The 22,340-nt window shown below is 49.0% G+C and overlaps 7 protein-coding genes across 7 annotated transcripts; 4 read left to right on the forward strand and 3 right to left on the reverse strand.

Annotated features, from left to right (window-relative positions):
• Positions 1-750: 750 nt before the first annotated feature.
• On the reverse strand, positions 751-2,124 carry F5147DRAFT_679834 (small subunit of acetolactate synthase-domain-containing protein). Its single transcript, XM_041436273.1, has 4 exons — positions 1,816-2,124; positions 1,565-1,760; positions 1,069-1,516; positions 751-1,021 (listed from the first exon to the last, which is right to left on the reverse strand). Exons 1-4 carry the CDS (start codon positions 2,079-2,081, stop codon positions 915-917), a joined length of 1,017 nt encoding a protein of 338 aa, XP_041296090.1. The 5' UTR covers positions 2,082-2,124; the 3' UTR covers positions 751-914.
• Positions 2,125-2,362: 238 nt separating this feature from the next.
• F5147DRAFT_679837 (uncharacterized protein) lies at positions 2,363-3,803 on the reverse strand. The gene is made up of 5 exons (XM_041436274.1): positions 3,728-3,803; positions 3,487-3,657; positions 3,257-3,425; positions 3,129-3,203; positions 2,363-3,079 (listed from the first exon to the last, which is right to left on the reverse strand). The coding sequence occupies exons 3-5, from the start codon at positions 3,328-3,330 to the stop codon at positions 2,419-2,421; spliced, it is 810 nt and encodes a 269-aa protein (XP_041296091.1). The 5' UTR covers positions 3,331-3,425; positions 3,487-3,657; positions 3,728-3,803; the 3' UTR covers positions 2,363-2,418.
• Positions 3,804-5,875: 2,072 nt separating this feature from the next.
• On the reverse strand, positions 5,876-7,470 carry F5147DRAFT_571120 (P-loop containing nucleoside triphosphate hydrolase protein; the record flags this gene model as incomplete). Its single annotated transcript, XM_041431034.1, has 2 exons — positions 5,876-6,696; positions 6,744-7,470. The coding sequence occupies 2 exons, from the start codon at positions 7,468-7,470 to the stop codon at positions 5,876-5,878; spliced, it is 1,548 nt and encodes a 515-aa protein (XP_041296092.1).
• Positions 7,471-8,984: 1,514 nt separating this feature from the next.
• On the forward strand, positions 8,985-9,570 carry F5147DRAFT_770445 (uncharacterized protein; the record flags this gene model as incomplete). Its single annotated transcript, XM_041441155.1, has 3 exons — positions 8,985-9,182; positions 9,234-9,497; positions 9,553-9,570. The coding sequence occupies 3 exons, from the start codon at positions 8,985-8,987 to the stop codon at positions 9,568-9,570; spliced, it is 480 nt and encodes a 159-aa protein (XP_041296093.1).
• Positions 9,571-12,421: 2,851 nt separating this feature from the next.
• Positions 12,422-13,593, forward strand: F5147DRAFT_34215 (uncharacterized protein). Its single transcript, XM_041429294.1, has 6 exons — positions 12,422-12,565; positions 12,619-12,781; positions 12,835-12,884; positions 12,931-12,999; positions 13,050-13,280; positions 13,339-13,593. Exons 2-6 carry the CDS (start codon positions 12,643-12,645, stop codon positions 13,504-13,506), a joined length of 657 nt encoding a protein of 218 aa, XP_041296094.1. The 5' UTR covers positions 12,422-12,565; positions 12,619-12,642; the 3' UTR covers positions 13,507-13,593.
• A 2,584-nt stretch (positions 13,594-16,177) lies between these two features.
• Positions 16,178-16,573, forward strand: F5147DRAFT_650212 (uncharacterized protein; the record flags this gene model as incomplete). The annotated part of the gene is made up of 2 exons (XM_041433428.1): positions 16,178-16,342; positions 16,400-16,573. The coding sequence occupies 2 exons, from the start codon at positions 16,178-16,180 to the stop codon at positions 16,571-16,573; spliced, it is 339 nt and encodes a 112-aa protein (XP_041296095.1).
• Positions 16,574-19,123: 2,550 nt separating this feature from the next.
• On the forward strand, positions 19,124-19,754 carry F5147DRAFT_650213 (uncharacterized protein; the record flags this gene model as incomplete). Its single annotated transcript, XM_041433429.1, has 4 exons — positions 19,124-19,210; positions 19,262-19,459; positions 19,502-19,527; positions 19,592-19,754. 4 exons carry the CDS (start codon positions 19,124-19,126, stop codon positions 19,752-19,754), a joined length of 474 nt encoding a protein of 157 aa, XP_041296096.1.
• Between the last annotated feature and the right edge of the window lie 2,586 nt (positions 19,755-22,340).

Below are 22,340 nucleotides of genomic sequence, written 5' to 3' on the forward strand. Positions count from 1 at the left end.
GTCCAGCCCAAGAGACGCATTTCATATACAGAGTCAAAGCAGATGGGCTTCAAAACCTGCTGATCGCCACTAGCGAGACATTAATTCAATTTTCCCGAGCACGGCCCACTCGACAAACATTCCTTCTTGTCCGTCCATGGGATCGTTGTCTCCTCGAGCAACTCGACTTTGCAGACGATGAAGGCAGCGTAGGGGATTTGTCTGAGCCCGGGTCTCAGTCAGACGACTCTGATGAGTTGCCCGGCGGTCCGCCTGTAGAAGAGGAGGAGCATCGCTCACGAGCGTTACGAATGATGGTTCACCTTGGTCAGCCATTCGGCGCATTTTTGCTGGCGCAGCAGCGTGACGGAGAGTACAAGAGGATTGCGTCGGACCATAACATCATTGCACAAGTCAAAGACATAGCTTCCGTTGACAATATGGATATTAGTTCCATAGAAATACTATAAGCTGTGTTGAAGGACCAGCCAGACCTCTCCGAGAAGCACTCATCCTAACTTATGGTGGTGAAAACGCGTCGATCACTGGTGCTGGGTGCGACCACTCTATTACAGCTTTGCATGCACAATAAAACGCAAGATGATAGGGAAACGATGCAAAGAACACGCGAAGATCTATGCAAATGTGAGATATGTAAACCCAGCACGGTCCGGCTTACAAGACCCCTAGATCAACGTTATTGATGGAAACCCTCGTATACCCCAACTTGAAATGTACGCGTATCGGCGTATATATATCTTCTAGGATTGACCTTGGACGTCAGTTGCTAATCAATGATATCATTCCACCATGCTCATCAGGGAATTACAAGATCACAGCTGATATGAATCCCCTAGATTCCTCGCTATATAGAATTGTTAGCATGATATATCTTAATCAATACATATCACACGACGGCCGCCTCAACTGCCCACCTAACCAGGGGGAAGCAAACTAGCATCTACAACACCAATCTCATCCGCTGCATCGTCAGAATCATTCGAGGAATGCGTGATGGGTGTCCGGGGCATTGCCATAAGACCTACAGACAGTCAACTTGATTCGCACAAACACAAACACAAGACTTACCAGTCCGAGCCGATTCCAAGATTCCGAACGGTTTGAGCAAACTCAAAAACGCGATGACGCGGTTCGTTTTTGCAGTGAGCTCGACGATGACGCTGTTCTCGCTCACATCCACGATTTTTGCTCCGAATTGGTCGGATAAGACGGAGATGGATTGGAGGTGCTGGTGTTTGTGGCGGAGGGCCTCGGAGGGCGTCAACGGGGGTGGATTATGCGGCTCTGTGTGAGAGTTAGGGTGGGCACCACGCTCGAAATTGTGAGCGAGCGTGGTTTCTTTTTCAAGTTTGGTCTCGTGATGAGGTGGGTGGGGACCCCGCCTCGGTTCATGAGAGGGTCCACCGACGAGTTGATCCTCCAAGTACTCGGGACCAAGGATGGACACTTTTACGAGGAGCAATTCACGTGTGATGACACGGGTGTTTGTATAGTCGAGAACAGCCCATACAGGCACCTAGTCTGCGATGAAAACGGCGAAAGAGTGTTGGACGAGACGACTTACGAGGTCCTCTAGCTGTCTCCTCGCTTGCTCCACGACTCCATCCTGTCCGCTAAGAACGATAGACATCCGACTCAAATCCCGAATTTCAGTCCGGCACACCACCAGAGAGTCGATGTTAAACCCGCGTCCAGCGAGGATACCAGACACGCGGGATAACACACCAGGTTCATTTTGTACCAGGCAGTTAAAGATATGTCTAAGTCAGACTCCGTTAGCAAAGTTGCAAAAACTTGGTGTGCGATAAAATACACTTTTTAAAGGGCTGCAGACTCGGAGGAGGGGTGTTATAGAGGATGTTCGTCACAGCTTCTTCTGCGCTTTGAGATCTTGGAAGGTCGGTAGGAGGAAGAGGTGGTGGACGTGTCCGTTGTGCTCTTTTGTAGTCCAGCGCAGAGGTCGAGTCATCGATGGGTCGTGGTGGTTTTGGTGCATCTTCAGGAGCGCGAAGGCGCGTCGAAGTCGAAAAGAGCCGCGAATTTGCTACACGAGACGCGCAGCGCGACCGAAGTGCAAACATTGCTTCTTGGTAGCCAGAAGGATTTGAGCTTGCTGGCAAACTGACACCGACAGTGACTCATAAAATATTAATTTGCTTAGTAATGCTTATGCTAGAGCTGGCCTCAGGGGGTTTGAGCGGGCAACTTTGCAACATGATTCGTCAATATAAAAGATTTCTACCATACAAAGCGCCCCGAGGGGATAGAATATAAAGGTTAACGTTCAAATATGCAAGAAACTGCGTGGTATAAAATTGAGAAGCTGTAATTAGTATGCAAGAGAATCTTAGTTTAAATGAAGCACTACATAAAGACTAAAGTTGGGTGATCAATAACCTGAACAAAATGGAAGTGCCGTCACGGTTTTTCATGACATATTTTCTCGTGCTTCAACTTCCCGTCTTTTCGCGTGAGGCTTTTGCCGCAGTACGAGCATTGGAAACGTGTCTTGACGTGAAGCGTGATGATGTGACGAGGAATGCTCGCTGCTTGCATGCTACACTTGCATCCAGGCCACAGACAACTAATGACTTCAAAACGCTTCGCATGCAGCGCGTGGACGCTGCGCAAGTGCGCTGTGATGCGGGCTTCATTGCACGGGATCAGTGCATTGCAATACGTTCCATCACTTGATGGCAGCGGGCAGTAAAATCCTTCCATATCGGACGCCCTGTGTTCATGATGTAGCTCTCGATCGTCAACAGAGGGAGACACGTGTGATTCTGAGGGTACTGAAGGAAATGGGGGGGCTAGGGCGAACGGCGTATACGGTGGAAGAGCGTCAACTGGCGTTGTCGCCCATTCGTTTTGAGTAGATTCATCCATGTAGTTGTCGGATGTGGGGTATTCACTACCCGCGAGTGGAGAATAGTTGTACTGCCAATGATTGGGTGCTAACGACGAGTTGCGTGGAAAGTTTTCTGAAGGATGGTGAAACAAGGTTTCCCAAGCCCTGGTGTCGATCAGGGGCGGCCCAGCGAAATACTCCTGCGAACCTGCATGACCGTGCGCCATGTTCCTGAAACACACATGAGCGTCAAGGTTATCGACTCGCGAGCAACACATACATTGACGGAGAATAATCAAACCCTCGAGGTAGAGTTTGCGATTCACTAATGCTGGCGGACCGCCCATCGTAAACACTGGGCACAGCATGAGGACTAGTACTCGTTGGTAGAAATGATAGCCTCCTCACCTAACGTCAACATGTGCGTCCTGCCCCCAGAAGTATGACGATGAAGACCGCGGTAATTGAGGCAATGTATCCATATCCGAGACAAAGGCAGTGAAGACTTCTTGAATATGGCGATTTTTGGAAGCTGGTCATGTCTTTATACAACTGAAGACTACCAATCGGCGACCTCCTGTTGACGAAACCGAATTAGTTAGAGCGGCAGCTAGTCTAAAACCTTCTGCAAAACGTACATATTCCAACACACAAAAGTGGGTGCCGTACAACGCTAGGGGGGCCAATGAAAATGGGTGCCAATTGGCCAGGTGGTGATGGAATGAGTCGCGGGTATTACAAGATATGGTACATGTGTGTACGCGTAAGCCTTCACGCGGCAGAGTATGTCATAGATGATCTTCGTCGGGCTACATATGGCACGGTAGCGAGAAATGAGAGAAGTTCGTAACTGGGAGGAAAGGGTTCAAAAAGACGCACCCTTGCTGCGCATATGTGGGAATGTATTTCGGCAACCCCGAGAGGAGGCTTCTTGGCCTTGAAGTTTTTTGGTCTGATATTTAGGGAGCATGATGAACTAGGATAAAAGCGTTAGTTAGCTTTGAGTTATTCTTGGGGACACGGCATTTAGTCTGCTACCGCCGGCTCCGAAGCTTCCTCTAGTAGGTTCCAGACGCTCGTTAACATTCAACCGTGACGCCCAACAACGTAAATACGCCGTCATCATGTCAGGACGCACTGACATGCTGTGGGTGACCAAGGTCGTTTTCATATCCAACACCCGAGCGTAGGAAGATGTGGACAATTAGATGCACCGAGAAACCGAGGAGTGTACGGCTGTTACGATAACTTTGACAATAGTGGCGGCGCCCTTCCCATACAAATTGATGGTTAGTATCATTGCACAATTGCGTGAGCAGGTTGAAAGATTAACATTCCCTGGCTGCAAACCAGGCCCTGATAGAAGCCTAGTAGTCAGCGACCCCAACTCATGCTGTAGCACTATTTGCCATTCAATTGGGATCTCTGTAATCTTATCGTCACCCGTTGGCACGTTGCGGGAGTGGCCGGGAAATGAAATGCCTGTGAGCACATAAGTGTGTGGACGGCAACCTCGTACTCGGACTGTATGTTCTTACCAAAGTTTTGGCGGAAAGTTGGGCAGTTCTTGCCGCATGTAGGACGATATTGAATACAAGGACTTGGAGATCAAATGGGTCCGACTCTGAGTGAGTCCGAGTCCGAGTTGAGGGTCTTGGGCTTGGACTTAGGCTTGGATCGCTGATTAGCACGCTGCGACATGGTAACCGCCGGCAGTAAGGGTCACGATCTGAAGGCCAAGATTCTCGAAAGGGCTACATTCCCCTGGCATGTGCTTTTCAGGAATAGTGCAGTAAACGTGTCGTTTGAATTACAGCCGAGCCTTAGTGACCGATGCAGAGCGTCATGTACTAAGTCAGGAAAGGAGGCCCCACTGGTATGGTTGGTCAGGGCAATAGAGGCTTGATAAGCTTAAAAGCCAAACACAAAACGCCATCAAGCATGTCGCATAACGGAGATAGTTTGAGCTGTTGACTCGGAATCCAGGAAGAAGGCTTGGACCACCGGGAGGATTGTAGTCGCAACACTTGCACATATATCGAAACGGTGAGCTCGGAGACGATGAACATTAATCTTGAACCTTCTCGAGACCGGAACCGAGACCCTTGAACACGTGAGCTATGATATATCTGATAGGTAATACTACATGTTATCAGTTTACATGTAAGATCGATCACGATCGGATCCGAGTTGGCCTTGTAGTACAAGCGGGGTAATAGGAGTCAGGAGAAAATGAACTGAAAAAAAAAACATATCATCCGTTCTGCTGACACCATGACCATGACCCATGTCCTCGTTATCAATGTTCCATGATGGAATTTCTGATCAAGTCGAGACTCGGACCAGAAGACATCGAAAATTCTCATCGTCGCTCTTCGATCTATATGCAACGTGCCCCCATGGAGAGGAACATCGACGCATTGTGTTCGGAATCCGCATGTAGAATATTCGATGGCAATCAATCTGGACTAGTCATATTACTCTTCCCAGGAATTCAATATATATAACATCGTGTCTATGTAGAACATTCGACGGAAACAAATTTGGACCGCTTACAGTATCTTCCAAGTGGAAGTGTGATATCATGTTCGGAAAGACATGCGCGGCAATTAATCTGGACTGCCTCAAGATATACACTTGGCCCCAAGGAGGAGTGATCATTGGGAGTATTTGTAAACACACCCTGAAGAAGTAACACCTTATAGGAATTTTCGTGCTTTCGCAAGGTGCGGCAGCTCGAGAGGGCACGATCGTCAGACTCACCTCAATACAGCAGCAAATACTTTCCCTCAGTAGCGGACCTCTGAACATTTCTCTTGGGTACTCGGTAGCAACCTGATTGTGACAAGGAGTCTCACTGTGACTGGAGTTTAGTCAAGTATTGACTTTGGGTTATGTGCAACGGCTGCCACAAGTAAAGGCACAGCATGAAAAATTGATTAGTAGGGATTATCAGACATCTATGAATAATACACATGAGATCAGTTGAAATGACCGTACCGATCCTAAACGACCCACCACCACCATCTATCCAGCAACAGCCCTGACCTTCTCTTTGACCTCCTCCGTCCGCCCACTACCCCTCCCTTTCGCCCTCCCAAACACCACCACCTTCCCCGCCTCGCCCGCACGCCCAGCGCGACCAGCACGATGCAAAAAATCAATCATATTTCTCGGCTCGTCAACAATGAAGACATGTTTGATCATCGGCGAAAAATCGAGCCCACGGGAAAGAAGCGAGGTCGTAACAAGCACATGAGGCGTCTGAGCCGGATCACACACACCCGGACCCGTCAGGACAGGCCCACCCGTTTTCAAGAACCCGTCAAGATGGTGATTCGACCCCCGTTTGCGCGTTTCTGCACCACCGGTTAGCGCGACGCATTTGATCCCGCGGCCGTCGAGGAATGCAGCTAGTTGCTCGACTTTGCTGCGTTTGTTGCAGAAGACGAGGAGCTTGGAGAGTTTGACGGGGCCGGAACCGGTTGCCGTCTTGGAGTGCACGAGGGCATCTTCAGCCCATACGCGACGGATGCGGCGCTCGATGTCGGCATTTTTGTTCCCGCCCGTCCATGAGGTGTGCTCTGTGCGAAGGGTCGGAGGGAGGTGATGCAGCCGTGGGGATGCAAGGCGGGTGAGGGATGGATGATAGTTTGAAAGATAGGTAGCAAGGGATGTAGGAATTGTTGCGCTAGTGAGAAGGAAGTTGAACGGGTAGGAGATTGTTGTAGTTAATTCTGAATCCGGAGTCGAGGATAGAGCCGAGGAAGGGATTACTGGGACAGGTGAACCACGGGCTGCAGCGATATCACCAAGAAGTTTGCGAGTAGATTCTTGAAAGTCCGGATCTGTACAATGTCAGTAAATGTATGTATGCCTTGAGTGAAACACGCACCGAAGAGGACGTCTGCCTCGTCTACAACCACCCACTGCACGTTCTCCAAGCCCATCTCAGGTTCATCAACCCAAAACTCTCTCGGGGCCTCTTTGCTGCCCTCATCCGCATCCTTTACATCTTCGGATTTTGCCTTCCCTATCCTCATCGCCCGCTCCCTTGCCCGCTCCTCCCAGTTCCAGCCTCTCCCACGCTCCATCTCAAGAAGCTTCATCGGCGTGCCCACCAGAAGGTCTACCGGTCTTGACCCACGGGAGGATTTTGAAATCACGAACGCACCATCACTCACAGTACCAGCTCCCTCGAATTTTTCTTTCATTTTCGAGGCGGTTCCACTAAACTTGGCTGCGCTAGTGGTATTCGCCTTGCTAGCGCACATGACGCGCAATTTGATAACGTGGGATAAGTTTTTTGCGAAGCTGGCGAGTTGGCGAGTGAGTTCGTGGGTAGGCGCAAGTATGAGTGCGCGAGGATTCAAAGGCTTGGGAGTTGAATGCTGGGAAACAGCGTCAGACTGTTCATGTTCCGTGCGTTTGAGATCCTGTAACACTGGGAGAAGGTAAGCTATAGACTTCCCTGATCCCGTCTCACTAGCAAGCAGGAATTCCTTGTATGTCTCGCCCTCCACACGTTCCTTAAATAAATTCTTCATCGACAATGCTTGAATTGCGGTTGGCGTTGCATCATTTCCTAGCGTCTCTTGTAAGCTTTGCAGCAACCCAGGCATCAAGGGCGGAGAAGAGAATCGAGCGGGAAGGTCTTTGCTGGAGGAAGTAGCCGGTACCGACAGATCGAACTCCTCTCTCAAGGGATTGACTTGAGCGACGGGCGGTTGACGTGCTGCAACCTTGCGCCTGTCTACGCGTTCAGAGTGAGCTTTGATAGCCCAATTCTTGACCTCAGTTTGAGCATCCGCATCATCGTTTGGTGCCGGGCGCTTCGGGATGGGTCTTGGTTCCGTCGTCCGCCGCCTAAGTGGGCTTCCTCGTTGTTGCGGCGCGAGGCCTTCATGCGGGAGAGCATCGCGCTTGAATTCCGGACGCGACGGCGCTACCTCGAGCTTGCCGAGCCTTTTGGCTTTTCCGGCTGGCTGGAGCGACTTCGCAAGACCGGTGCGTGGAGAGGCTAGGAAAAAAGTTGGTGGGCGTGTTATGCAGGAGAATTGGAGTTAGATGTATCAACACTTACCTGGCTTGCCATTCGGTTTTTTGGATTTCGTACGCAATTGAGAGGACACGATGGACGTGTGGAACTGCGAGGAGGTTGAGCTTCCAGGACCGCGAAACTGGCGCAGAGCCAACAACGACGCCATATAGAAAAAATGAGTACTACTTTACAAGGTTGTAATAATAAGCATCGAATTAGGAACGATGAAATGCTAAATTTGGCCTGTGACCAACATGTGACTTGGTGATTCGTTACGTTGGAGTATACTTACCACTCCAGCAACTAGCATTTCCTCAATGTACTCTGCTCCCCCGTTGCCCATCCTCAAACCTTTTGGTCTAGAACATAATTATACGTATTATCATTGGACCGCAGTACTACTTTAGCGCTGGATGACAGGCGCCGCAACGCTGTATAATACGAATGTTGAGCAATCCTCAAGCGTGATTAGGCGACGGGTGTCTAGGTCATCGTATAAAGTTGTGCATCGTACTGCGAGTTTAATATTACATTCACAAAACATGAGTTTTCACCAGTGGGACAGTTCTGCAGCTTCTGCTATCCCTTCGGCATCTGAGTAACAACATGCGCTGCTACTAGCGCCGTTTCCCGTCCAGCTCACGCAGTTTCTCGCCTGTCAAGCATCAACGTCACAATTCGACGCTCAGCATCGACATCATCAGTCACACACGCGCACATGACCTCAAGGACACCCACCCCCACAATATAAAACCAGCCTTCGCTCGAAGAACTCACTGAACAGCGTGCTAAGGCACTCGAAGAGGACCGAAAAGATGCTCTGCGTGAGCTTGAGCGTTATGAGCGTGAACCAGTCATGTTCAATGCGGGCGAGCGCGTGACCGATCTCGCTCGCTTCTGGAAGGTGAGCTCGACTTTTCCTTCACGCACATAAGGAAGGCGCTAAAGTCAATTTCAGCGCATGGAAAAAGTCTATCCGCTACTTTTCTGCGTTACTATGGATGTCTTTCCAGCTTAGGCATCCTCTGTGACGTGCGAACGTGTATTTTCATTCAGCAAAGAAACATGCACACTCCATCGAAGCAGACTCTCACCATGACGGATGATCGCGTATTATGCTTCGATTTCCTTTACTACATAAGCGCGCATCATACACTGGAATGGGAATTAGACTATTCTCCTGCATGGAGATTTGTAGGCCAACACATGCGATGGACTGCAAGCATGGATAAATTTGCCGATCCGCATGCCCGACGCGCCATGAATGTACCAGTAACGGAGCCAACACCTCCCGTGAGTCAAAGTTTCGGGTGTAGGTTCCTCTACAGACCTAACTTTTGATAGTATATATACATCCACATATGGTACGGTGACTTCAGCCAGAAATGCGAGGAGTTTCCTGTGGATCAGTGCTTCGCCTCGTTGTCTGTCATTGCGCGCCGGGTATCCGAGGTGCAAGAAGAGCTTCGGACACGAAAAGGGATTGATGACACACATGTTATCATGAGGAGCGACGAAAGGGACCCGGAATGGTGGTCAGAGGTTAGGGCGTTGGGGTGGATGTGGGTAGATTATGCAGCGGAGCAGACAGGAGATCTATGGAAAATGGTGAGCCGATTAGATGTCATGTTTTCATTTTAACTTAAGTTGTGGCTGTTACCAGGCATCCGGTGTTCATTAAGATGCTATCATTCCGTCGAATGGGGCTGGCTTCATTGGCACTCGGGGTTCCACGATGTCCACACTAGCTAGCCGCAGAGTACAGTCGCGTCATGATGCATGACGGAGCAACTCGGCTCATTAGATGGGGGTGGCCGGCGCGGACGACCACTGATGCTGATTGGAATGCTAGAATCGAGACTACTTTGTGCCTCATAAATAATTGGCTACAACTTTCTTGTATTTATGATGCGCATAATGGTCGCTCTCGGGCTCGAATCCACTGTAGGCGAAAGCAACGAAAGCTTAATCCTCTTGGTGCATAGTACTGGGAATGTTCCCTTCCTGACGGGGATCGATCGATCAATAATCAAGACGCACTATAGACATGATTTGCAGATACTTTATACTTTATACTAGTCCACAGCGAGCCGTAAGGTGAGAGATAATGAGACGTAAGACTTGAAAGTTTGTTGGAGAGGTGGGATACTGGGTTGATGTCTCTGTAAGGCCAAGGATTGGGTTCATGTATTGCGTGATTGATCATCGATAACATAACATTCCTGAACACTGCAGGAACATATCAATAATCAAATGCAGGCTCGCGCAGCTTGGACCGTAGTAAGAGCTCATCGATATCAGTAGTGTGTGATGAGCATATGATATTGTGGTGCAGTATCGTAACAAGCCTGGATTGGCCAACGAGACAAACTGAAATCAAATAGGCTGGGAGTCGGGTGAGAAACTAAAATATGAGCGAGGAGAAAAGCGCAGGAAGCAAGGCTGACAGTTTTGAAAACCACGATTGGGATAAACCACGTTTTGAAAGACGGAAACTCCTCTGCTAGGAGCAGATCTGAGACGGGAGAAGAGATGAATTTAGTTGCATCGAGTGCACATGCGGATCTTGGGAATCGACGAGATGAGAAGATGATATTGCGGTGAGTGACGTGTGCTCGGACAAGTGTTGGAGAAACTGCTTGACACAACATTTATGTGGTAATCTTTGTAAAATATATAGCTTTGAACATAAATCCAAGGGCCGGGCAGAACAAACTGCGTTATCGCCATTGGATGTGAGGGGTTATATTCTGGAAACTGTGGAGACAAAGGTCGGATGTGACTGACTGGTTGGGAGCATTCTTGCTGAAATAGTAATGGCGAACTGCCTCGTGTATTGGGCGTCTATGGAAACGAGGAAGGTTAGCAACATAAAACGCACAATACACGCACCTCTGTAACTTAGAGAAAGACACCCACAATCCCTCGGCCGTGCTCAACACGATCAACCTCCAGTAAAAATGTCACAGCTCATTCCAAGCACAACACCCATTCGAACTTTTGAAGATCATGAGAGGGACATAAACGTAGTCGCAGTGTTCCCCGACAAACGACGAATGATTACTGGCTCGGACGACAAGACACTTCGTCTTTGGGACTTGGAGACAGGTGTTGTGTTGAAAAAGATGGAAGGCCATAGCAGGGAGGTGCGGGCATTGGCGATATCGCGAGATGGTAAAATAATAGCAAGCGGTGATTATGGTGGAGAAGTCATCGCCTGGCACGGTGAAACTGGCGAATCCATCACTCAACCTATCGAAGCCCACTCCGATAGAATCACTTCTTTGGATTTTTCGCCGGATTGTACGGTGCTGGTTACTGGTTCAAGTCGCACCACGGTGAAGTTTTGGTGTACCAAAACGTGGCAGGTGCAAGGAGAACCAATCAAGTGTGGCAGTTATGTCCACTGCATTCGATATTCGCCTTCTGGTGAACTTCTTGCCACCGCAACAGGCTCCAATATCCAAATTTATAATCCAGGCACAAGGGAACGCGTCGCATTTTTGACAGGTCATAAGGGATCACTCGTGTGGACGCCTGATGGTACATGCCTTCTTTCAGGAGGCGGTAAACACATATGGGAGTGGGACACATCAACCTGGCAGCAGGTCGGTCAGACCGGTCATCTCCGGGAAGGCCACACTGACAGTATCAACGTCATTGCCATTCGTCCCGCTGGCAACCTCGTCGCTTCCGCATCTTCGGACAAGCATGTCCGTCTCTGGCGGGTCTCAGATAGACGAACCATCGCCATCTTCGAGCATCCGTCCACCCTGAAATGTGTCACGTTTTCTGTGGACGGCAAGCACATCCTCGGTGGAGGTCCAGATAACAAGATCTCAGAATGGGCAGTACCCAGCGACGTCAATTCAAAGGCGAGTTTCCGAGTCCATTTCTGACTCCATAACGCAATTCGAGCATCCTTCTTGCAGATCCTGGCTATCACAACAGCCCGCGACGCATGTGTAACCGGAGACCTGTCTACCGCTGAAGAGTTACTCACACAAGACATCCACACCGATGCCAACGACCATGCCTCATATGCCCATCGGTCATTCGTTATGGCCCGGAAAGACCACTTGGACCAAGCGCTTGAGGATGCAATCAAGGTGAGATGGACTGGCCCATCATGGCCCAAATAGCTAAGTTTCACCCGTGACATAGTCTATCAGCATACAGCCCTCATTGACAGGTTACATCTCCGAAGGCATCGCCCTCTGCGGAAAAGGTCTTATCCGGGAGGCAAGGATATCATTTGACGTCGCATCCATGTTCACGAACCAAGATTCAGTCACCAAGCAATTTCTTCTCCTGATCAAGGCAGGTCAATTTCATCTCACATACTCTCTGCTCCATTCCGTATTTCAGGCCATCGCACTCTTTAGTGCAGGTCAACACGAGGAAGCAATGTTGCTCATCAAAGAACTCGCTGCCGCTTGTCCGAATACCGATCCTCTCGCGCGTCGTGTCGTGGAAGTAAGTATCATGCGACCACGCTCGGTCATCAAAGCTGACCTTTGTCACTCGCACATTAGACATATTTACGTATTGAGCTTGGCACCACAGCTTTGGATGGGGCGTATCACAACGAAGCGGTTGATCACTTCACCGCCGCTGTAAACTCTACCGCTTTCTCATCGAAACTTATTCATTTGATATACGAGGACTTGACTGTGGTGCGTCAACATGATGCATACACAATATTTTCATAACCTATTGCTTCGTCCAGCTCTTCGGCTGGGATCTCGAGTCTATGTTGCTAACTACACACCAGAAACGGTGCCAGGCATTCCTTTTGGCAGGTAAGCCTGATGAAGCCCTTGAAGCACACAAGTACATGATGGACGTCATCGACGAAACTGCGAAGGCCAGCTGCCTTGATTGGTTCAACGGTAAGTTTTCAGTTGTTACCCGCTGCTATCATACTCACCCGCATATCTCTCAGAGTTCAAGGAGCAATGCAGTGCACTCGCGCACGGTGGCCGTATTCTTGGCGTATGTGCATCCTTCCTTGCCTCTTACGATACTAACCGTTATGCAGGCGGAGATCCCGGGGCAAGAGCAAGATGGCTATAATGCAGAACCTAATTTCTTCCATGGAATGCATCAAGTGGGTGTAACAGCGTATCCTCCATTTCTCTCTCACATCGTTCATTACAGCATTCTCGAAATTTTCAGCTACGACCTCAACAGCGCCATGAGCGACTCAAAAAACTCAGGATTGCAATGACGAGAGTTCCTCGTTCACCTCGACCACTTGTACGGTCTACCACCTCACCACCAGTCGCCGCCACTACCACCTTCAAAACTTACCTACGACGCCTATTTACCATGCCACTCCATCATGCAACGCCACCTGTCATTGACGTTCCTTTTGCCCAGGGTCGACAGGTGCGCTCGGTTATTTTGTTATAACTGTTTCTCAGGTGTCTCACACTCAAATCTACAGCGTAATGCTGCAGCGGGTGCTCCTGGGAGCGACGACTCCTTGATACGCGATGAAGACCATCATGGAACTCCTTCACTGGATCTCAATACACAACAGCAACATCAACCAGTAGCCGTTCAGGTAGACGCCGGGGAACATGGAGGTGGCCTGTGCTGTTGCTACTGCTAGAAGCATTGGTGAATGTCTGTGGGCATTTCAGTTTTATCGTTCGTCTTGTCATTATATCTACGTTGGCTTGAAGCAGTAGTTTATCGATAGGTATCAGCATTATTTAGATTACTTTGTGTCCCCTAGCTAATTGTGAACCTTGATTTTTCCATATGTAGATCTTGGCTTGTGCATCAATTACTGACATGGACACCTGAGATCCAGCCAACAACTTGAAAGCGGTGACACAAGGTGTGCCCATACGCTTGTGGCGCGGGAAAGTGTCCAAATAAGGCAGCGTCAGATTTCGTGATGCCAAGGGTGCCGCACCGGTGATGGCGAACTGCCTCGTGTCTTGGGCATCTATGGAAACGAGGAAGGTTAGCGTGGTGAAGCAGTATGAAAACGCATAATACACACACCTTTGTAACTTAGAGATAGATACCTACAATCCCTCGGCCGTGCTCAACACCATCAACCTCCAGTGAAATGTCACAGCTCATTCCACACACCACACCCATTCGAACTTTTCAAGATCACGAGGAGAGAATAACCACAGTCGCAGTGTTCCCCGATAAACGGCGAATGATTACGGGCTCGTACGACAATACACTTCGTCTTTGGGACTTGGAGACAGGTGTTGTGTTGATGAAGATGGAAGGGCATGGCAATGCGGTGGTCGCATTGGCGATATCGCGAAATGGTCAGATAATAGTAAGCGGTGATGAAATGGGAGAAGTCATCGCCTGGCACGGTGAAACTGGTGAATCCATCACCCAACACATCAAAGCCCACTCTCGTCGAATCTACTCATTAGAATTTTCTCCGGATGGTACCGTGCTGGCCACTGGTTCATGGGACCAAACGACAAAGTTTTGGTGTACTAAAACGTGGCAGATGCAAGGAGATCCAATCGTGCTTAGTGCTGATGTCTTCTGCGTTCGATATTCGCCGTCTGGTGAACTTCTTGCCATTGCAACTGAAAACAACATCCAAATTTATAATGCAGGCACAAGGGAACGCCTCGCATCTTTGACAGGTCACAGATATTACAACCTGTCACTCGCATGGACGCCTGATGGCACACGCCTTCTTTCAGCAGGCCTTTCTACCATACGGGAGTGGGATCCATTGACCTGGCAGCAGGTCGGTCATCCCTGGGAAGGCCACACTAGCACTATCTATGACATTGCCATTCATCCCACTGGCACCTTCGTCGCTTCCGCGTCTGACGACAAACATGTCCGTCTCTGGCGGATCTCAGATCGACGAACTATCGCCATCTTCCAGCATCCGTCCACCACGAAATGTGTCACGTTCTCTGTGGACGGCAAGCACATCTTCAGCGGAGGTGATGCTAAGAAGATCTTAGAGTGGGCATTACCAAATAATATCAATTTAAAGGCGAGTTTTTATTCTAGACTCCCAGGATACAATTCGAGCATCATTCTTGCAGATCCTGGCTATCACGACAGCTTGTGATGCATGTGTAACTGGAGACCTGTCTGTCGCTGAGGAGTTACTCACACAAGATATCGACACCGACACCAACCTTTATACTTCCTATGCCAATCGGTCATTTGTCATGGCTCGGAAACACGCCTGGGACCACGCTCTTGAGGATGCAAGCAAGGTAAGATGGACCAACCCATCATGGCCCTCTTACAAAAGGCTGACTTTCATTCGTGACATAGTCGATCAGTATTCAGCCCTCATTGACAGGGTATATCTCCAAAGGCATCGCCCTCTGCGGAAAAGGCAACGTCTGGGAGGCAAGGATAGCATTTGACGTCGCATCCATGTTCACGAACCAAGATTCAAAAGTCGACCATTTTCTTCTCTTGATCAAGGTACGTTTAATTAGCATCGCATGCTCTCTGCTTCATGCCGTATTTCAGATCATCGCACTCTTCAATGCAGACCAACACGACGAAGCAATGCTGCTCATCAAAAAGCTGTCGGCCACTTGTCCGAATGCCGATCCTCTTGGGTGTGTTGTCGTGGAAGTAAGTATCATGCAGTCACGCTCGGTCATCGAAACTGAACTTTGTCGCTCGTACACTAGACATATTTACGCGTTCAGCTCGGAACTATAGCCTTGGATGGTGCGCGTTACGACGAAGCTGCTGATCACTTCACTGCCGCTATCAACTCCACTGCTTTTGCATCGAAATACATTCATTTGATATACCAGGACTTGACCGTGGTGCGTCAAGATAGTGCATACATTATGTTTTTCATAACTGAACGTTTTGTCCAGCTCTTCGGCTGGGACCTCGAGTCCTTGTTGTTAACTACTCACCAGAAACGCTGCCAGACTTTCCTTTCGGCAGGTAAACCCGATGAAGCCCTAGAAGCACACCAATGCATGATAGACGCCATTGACGAATCTGCGAAAGCCAGCTGCCGCGATTGGTCCAATGGCAAGTTTTCAGTCATGTCACTTGCCGCTATCATACTTACCCACATGTCACTCAGAGTTCAAGGAGCAATGTAATGCACTCGCTACGCAGATTCCTGGGCAAGAGCAAGATGGCTATGATGCAGGGCCCAATTTCTTCTATGAAATCCATCAAGTGCGTGCAAGAGCCTATCTCTCTGTTCTCTCGCTCATAATTCATCACAGCATTCTCAGATTTCCAGGCCAAGACTTCAACAGCGCCCTGGGCGCCTCAAAAGACTCAGGCTCGCTATGACGAGGAGGCCTCAGGAAGCTCCTGCACCTGCACCACCCACCACCTCACCACCAGTCACCGTCACTACCACCATCAAAACTCGCCTACGACATTCATTCACCTGGTCACCCCATCATGCAACGCCGCCCGTTGTTGATGTTCCATTCGCGAAGGCTAAAGAGGTGGGTCAGCTCGATTCTTATCAGCGTATCTTGGGTATCTGATGCTTAGATCTACAGCGTAATGCTGCTGCGGGTGCTCCTGGCCAAGACCCGGACATCGTACCTGATGAATATCTCGATACTGAACCGGACCCTGATACGCAACAGCAACAGCAACCACACCAGCAAGCAGTAGCAGTACATACAGACCCTGGCGAACATGGAGGCGGGAAGTCCTGTGTCTGCTGCTAGCACGTTTCGATGTCCCTCGGACATTTTGGTTCTATCATCACCTGTATTGTAACATGTACGTGGTCAGCTCTTGTTTTATAGATAGTAATGATTATTCTTTACAACGAGCAGATTCATACAATCAAACTTCCTGTAGCTGGATGAGTTCGTCCAGCAGTCATCACCATGTCAACTGCTCTGGAGTCTGAGCGTCAGAGGTCCAGATACTCAGCCACTAAACCTTTCGTCAAACTATGTAAAGCGATTTTGCTTGATTATTGTGTATGAAATTTGTTCATGGTCGGGTTGTTGCGCCGTACCTGTTAGCTGGATGAATATATATATTTAGAGGGAATATATAAAAACGAAATCTAAGCCGGCAGAATCTATATTACGGGCACTTGCGTCTGATAGAAGAACTGCGTTCACACACTCAGTGATTGTGGAAAAGCAATGAGCTCATTGCACAAGTTCTAGTCGGTCATATCATCGTGAAGGCACTATGGATGGATTATCTTTTTCTGGACAGAAGACTCGTTTCACTGATACCTCCAACCGCTCTGCACTTCGCTCCTCAGACTTTACTCTTAGCTTCTTCGAGACTTTTGACTCTTGCAAGAATTCGAATACGCTGGGCCGCCAGCGTATGCGTGTTGGTACTCTCCAATAAACCAACTATGCATGTGTCGTTTGTTCGCGTGTCATCAGTAGATCGAGATGCTGGATCCCGAGGTGGCTCGTGTTCTGCAGGTGCTAGCATACAAATACATACTCAGGGCTGAAGAAGATACTCGCGTTCAAAGGACCGACGTTTCTTCGTTTCCTCATCATCGTCTCCCGATCAATCATCTGCACGGCCCTCGGGACTGGACTGAATGAATATCATAGTTGCGGGCCCTTTGAGGGTGAGTATATTACTAGCACATTGAATGAGAACAACTCACGTCGTACACTGGTTTGAGGTGATGGCTAACAGTTTTATCGTTTCCGAAGAATGATTAACATGAATGATCACTGGAGCATTGTGATCGCCAGTGTGAACGAGCAGGCGGAGTCCGAGAATGATGCATTGATGCCCAATGAATGTGAATGGTGAGTAAGGTATGGTGCTGATGAGAATAGTCGCGGTGGACAATATCATTTGCTGGCGTGCATTGAGACTGAGGCAATGAGAGTAAATTAAGACAAGCCCTTGATGTTGTCTGGACTTAATGAGAAGAGTGCTTGGGTGAGAAGGTCTTAAATTAGTGCGAGTGAGACATGAGAGATATCATACACAGCGATGATGATGCGGGGACGACAGTTTTAAAAGACGGAAACTCCTCCATTAGAAGCGGATTTGAAGTGGGAGAGGAGATAGATTTGGTTGCGTATGGTGCGCAGGCAGATGTTGGGAATCGACAGCATAAGGAGGTGATATTGTAGTGCGCTTAGATCTAATAAGTGTTAGAGATCTTATGAGAAACGGTCGAGATCCCACCGTGATTACGTATCAAAATCTTGTGAAGGTAATACAACGCCATTCTAAATAAACACAGCGCGCCGAGAGGACTGATGTTACATGGTTTGGACGCACCTTCACAGTCATGTGTGGCGCTGGGCCATTAAGAGAAAAGAAAAGAGCATATTTAAATTCAGCCCGAGGAGGAGACGTCAACCCGACATAATATCCCCGGCACAGCCGGCCAGGCACTCGGCGAGTCTCGACAATTTTAGTTGTTTACTACCGTACACAAACACAGAAATTCTCTCTCCTACCCTTGCGAGCAGACAGTCAGACGAGTGCTTGCTATAGGAGAGAGCCACATACACCACCCAGAGAATCCATCTCAATATTCTTACCAAACGGAAAATCTGTCTCCGAGGACGACATGTGCAGCTCTGCCGGCTGTCTTTAAGTTGTTCGGCTTTGGAAATCTCTTGCTTAAGCCCTCAAGCTATATACTGGACATGCAGAGTACTCCTGCGCAATCGACGGGAAATTTGATATACCTCGCTCTTATAACAGAACGATTACCCATAATCCCAAGTTCCTCTCTACTCATATCCACCCAAGCGCACCTCCATTTGTTTTCGGAGAAGTGTTTAACTCAATCAAGCCATAGGGATTCACTTGCTTCAATGACACGAAGTCAAGGATCCAGAAAGCCAGGTTCTCAATGATCTTGACTACGGTTGGACTGTCTGGGAAACCGTTCAACAGCACCTCGAGATTCCTGAACCACGACAAAGTCCCTCCCTGAACCTGCTCAAGCTCGGTGAGACAACTTCGAACATCCCTCTTCAGTGATTAAACGCTTGGTCATCACAGATGTCATGTGGACGCGAACCTCAGCTTGGGTCAAGCTGATATCTCCTAGCCTTTTCATCTCTCGCATCACTTGGGTTTCCAGAGGCTCGCTTGAAAACCTGGATTTATCATCGACAAATTATCCTTCTCCTTAGCATCAGGTTTCACTTCCCCCAGACGATCACGTATTATGCTTCCATTTCCTTTACTACATAAGCGCGCATCATACAAAGGAATGGGAGTTAGACTATTCTCCTGCATGGAGATTTGTAGGGCAACACATGCGATGGACTGCAAGCATGGAAAAGATTGCCGATTGGCATACCCGACGCGCCATGAATGTACCAGCAACTGACCCAACACCTCCCGTGAGTCAGAGTTTCGGGCAACGCTTGCTCTAAAGATCTAACTTTTGGCAGTATATATACATCCATATGCGGCACGGTGACTTCAGCCAGCAATGTGAGGATTTTCCTGTGGACCAGTGCTTCGCCCCGTTGTTTGTCATTGCGCGCAGGGTGTCTGAGGCGCAAGAAGAGCTTCGCACACGAGAAGGGATTGATGCCACGCATGTTATCATGACGAGCGACGAAAGGGACCCAGAATGGTTGTCAGAGGTTAGGGCATTGGGGTAGACGTGGGTAGATTATGCAGCATAGCGGATAGAGGAGATCTATGGAAAATGGTGAGCCGATTAGATGTTATATTTTCATTCTAACGGCGCTAACTTGAGTTATGGCTGCTACCAGGCATCCGGTGTTCATCGATACTATCATTCAGTCGAATGGAGCTGGCTTCGTTGGCACTCGTGGCTCCACGATGTCCACACTAGCTGGCCGCAGGGTACAGTCGTGGCATGACGGAGCGACTCGGCTCGTTAGATGGGGATGGCCGGGCTCGGACGACCACTGATGCTAATGGGAATGCGAGAATCGAGACTACTTTGCGCCTCACACATCATTGGCTACAATGTTCTTGTATTTTCTATTTATGATGCGCATAATGGTCGCTCTCGGGTTCGAATTCACTGCAGGCGAAAGCAACGAAAGCTTAATGTTCTTGATGCATAGTACTGGAAACGTTCCCTTCCTCACGGGGATCAACAATCAAGACGTACCATAGACACGCGGGTACTTTATACTAGTAGTCTACAGCGAGTCGTAATATGATCGGTCATGAGACGTAGGATTTGAGCTTGAACGTTTGTTGGTGAGGTGTGATACTCGCTTGATGTCTCGGTAGGGCTTGAAATTGTGAAAACAAATGTCGGACGCATGTAGGCAGTGCAATCGGTTATCACTGGTTGGGAGCATTCTTGCTGAAACGGTGATGGCGAACTGCCTCGTGTCTTGGGCGTCTACGGAGACGAAGAAGGTTAGCGCGTGGTGAAGGTAACATAAAAACGCACAGTACACGCACCTCTGTAACTTAGAGAAAGACACCCACAATCCCTCGGCCGTGCTCAACACCATCAACCTCCAGTAAAATGTCATGGCTCATTCCAAGCACCACACCCATTCGAACTTTTGAAGATCATGAGAAGGACATAAATGCAGTCGCAGTGTTCCTCGATAAACGACGAATGATTACGGGTTCGGACGACAAGACACTTCGTCTTTGGGACTTGGAGACAGGTGTGGTGTTGAAGAATATGAAAGGGCATGGCAGTGAGGTGTGGGCATTGACGATATCGCGAGATGGTAAAACAATAGCAAGCGGTGATTATGGTGGAGAAGTCATCGCCTGGCACGGTGAAACTGGCGAATCCATCACCCAACCCATCAAAGCCCACTCCGATCGGACCAGCTCGGTGTATTTTTCTCTTGATGGAACGGTGCTGGTCACTGGTTCATATGACCACATGGTGAAGTTTTGGTGTACCAAAACATGGCAGATGCAAGGAGAACCAATCGAGTGTGGCAGTGATGTCAACTGCGTTCGATATTCGCCTTCTGGTGAACTTCTTGCCATCGCAACAGACAGGAATATCCAAATTTATAATCCAGGCACAAGGGAACGCGTCGCATCTTTGACAGGTCTCACGGGATCATGGAACATGTCACTCGCGTGGACACCTGATGGCACACGCCTTCTTTCAGGAGGTAGTAAATCCATATTGGAGTGGGACACATCAACCTGGCAGCAGGTCGGTCATCCCTACGAAGGCCACACTGATTATATCAACGCCATCGCCATTCATCCCGCTGGCACCCTCGTCGCTTCTGCATCTCATGACAACCATGTCTGTCTCTGGCAGCTCTCAGATCGACGAACCATCGCCATTTTCCAGCATTCATCCATCGCGACATGTGTCACGTTCTCTGTGGACGGCAAGCACATCCTCACCGGAGTGTACGGTAACAAGATCTCAAAATGGACAGTACAACAATCAAAGGCGAGTTTCCATTTCTAACTCTCATTACGCAATTCGAGCATCCTTCGTACAGATCCTTGACATCACAACAGCCCGTGATGCATGTCTAACTGGGGACTTGTCTATCGCTGAAGAGCTTCTCACACAAGATATCGACACCAACGCCAACGACTTTACTTCATATGCCAATCGTTCGTTCGTCATGGCCCGGAAGCACGACTTGGAGCACGCCCTTGAGGATGCAATCAAGGTGAGATGGACCCGCCCATCATTGTCCTTTTACGAAAAGCTAACGTTCATCTGTGACATAGTCAATCAACATTAGGCCATCATTGATTGGCTTTATCTCGAAAGGCATTGCCCTCTGCGGAAAAGGCCACGTCCGGGAGGCAAGGGTAGCATTCGACGTTGCATCCATGTTCACCAACCAAGATCCAGAAACCAACCAATTTCTTCTCTTGATCAAGGTACATTTAATTCGTCTCTCATGCTATCTGCTTCACCAAGTATTCCAGGCCATCACACTCTTCAACGCAGATCAACACGAGGAAGCAATGCTGCTCATCAAAGACCTGGCTGCCACTTGTCCGAATGTCGATCCTCTCACGCGTCGTGTCGTGGAAGTGAGTGTCATGTGGCCCCACTCGATCATCAATCCTGATCTTTGCAACTCGCACAATAGACATATCTACGTATTCAGCTCGGGATCAAAGCCTTGGATGATGCGCGTCACGACGAAGCTACTGATCACTTCACTGCCGCTGTCAATTTCACTGCTTTCTCACCGCAATACATTCATTTGATATATGTGGACTTTGTGGTGGTTCGTCAAGATGATGCGCACCCAACACTTTTTATAACCTCATCCTTTTGCAGCTCTTCGGCTGGGATCTGGAGTCCTTGTTGCTTACGACACACCAGAAACGGTGCCAGGCTTTCCTTTCAGCAGGTAAACCCGATGAGGCCCTCGAAGCACACAAATACATGATGGACGCCATCGACGAGACTGCGAAGGCCAGCTGTCTCGATTGGTCTAACGGCAAGTCTTCGGTCATGTCACCCACGGCTATCATACTCACCCCGCATATCACTCAGAGTTCAAGGAGAAATGCACCACGCTCGCT

This window comes from Suillus discolor, assembly GCF_016758755.1.
Source record: "Suillus discolor strain FC423 chromosome Unknown F5147scaffold_11, whole genome shotgun sequence".
Lineage (NCBI taxonomy): Eukaryota > Fungi > Basidiomycota > Agaricomycetes > Boletales > Suillaceae > Suillus > Suillus discolor.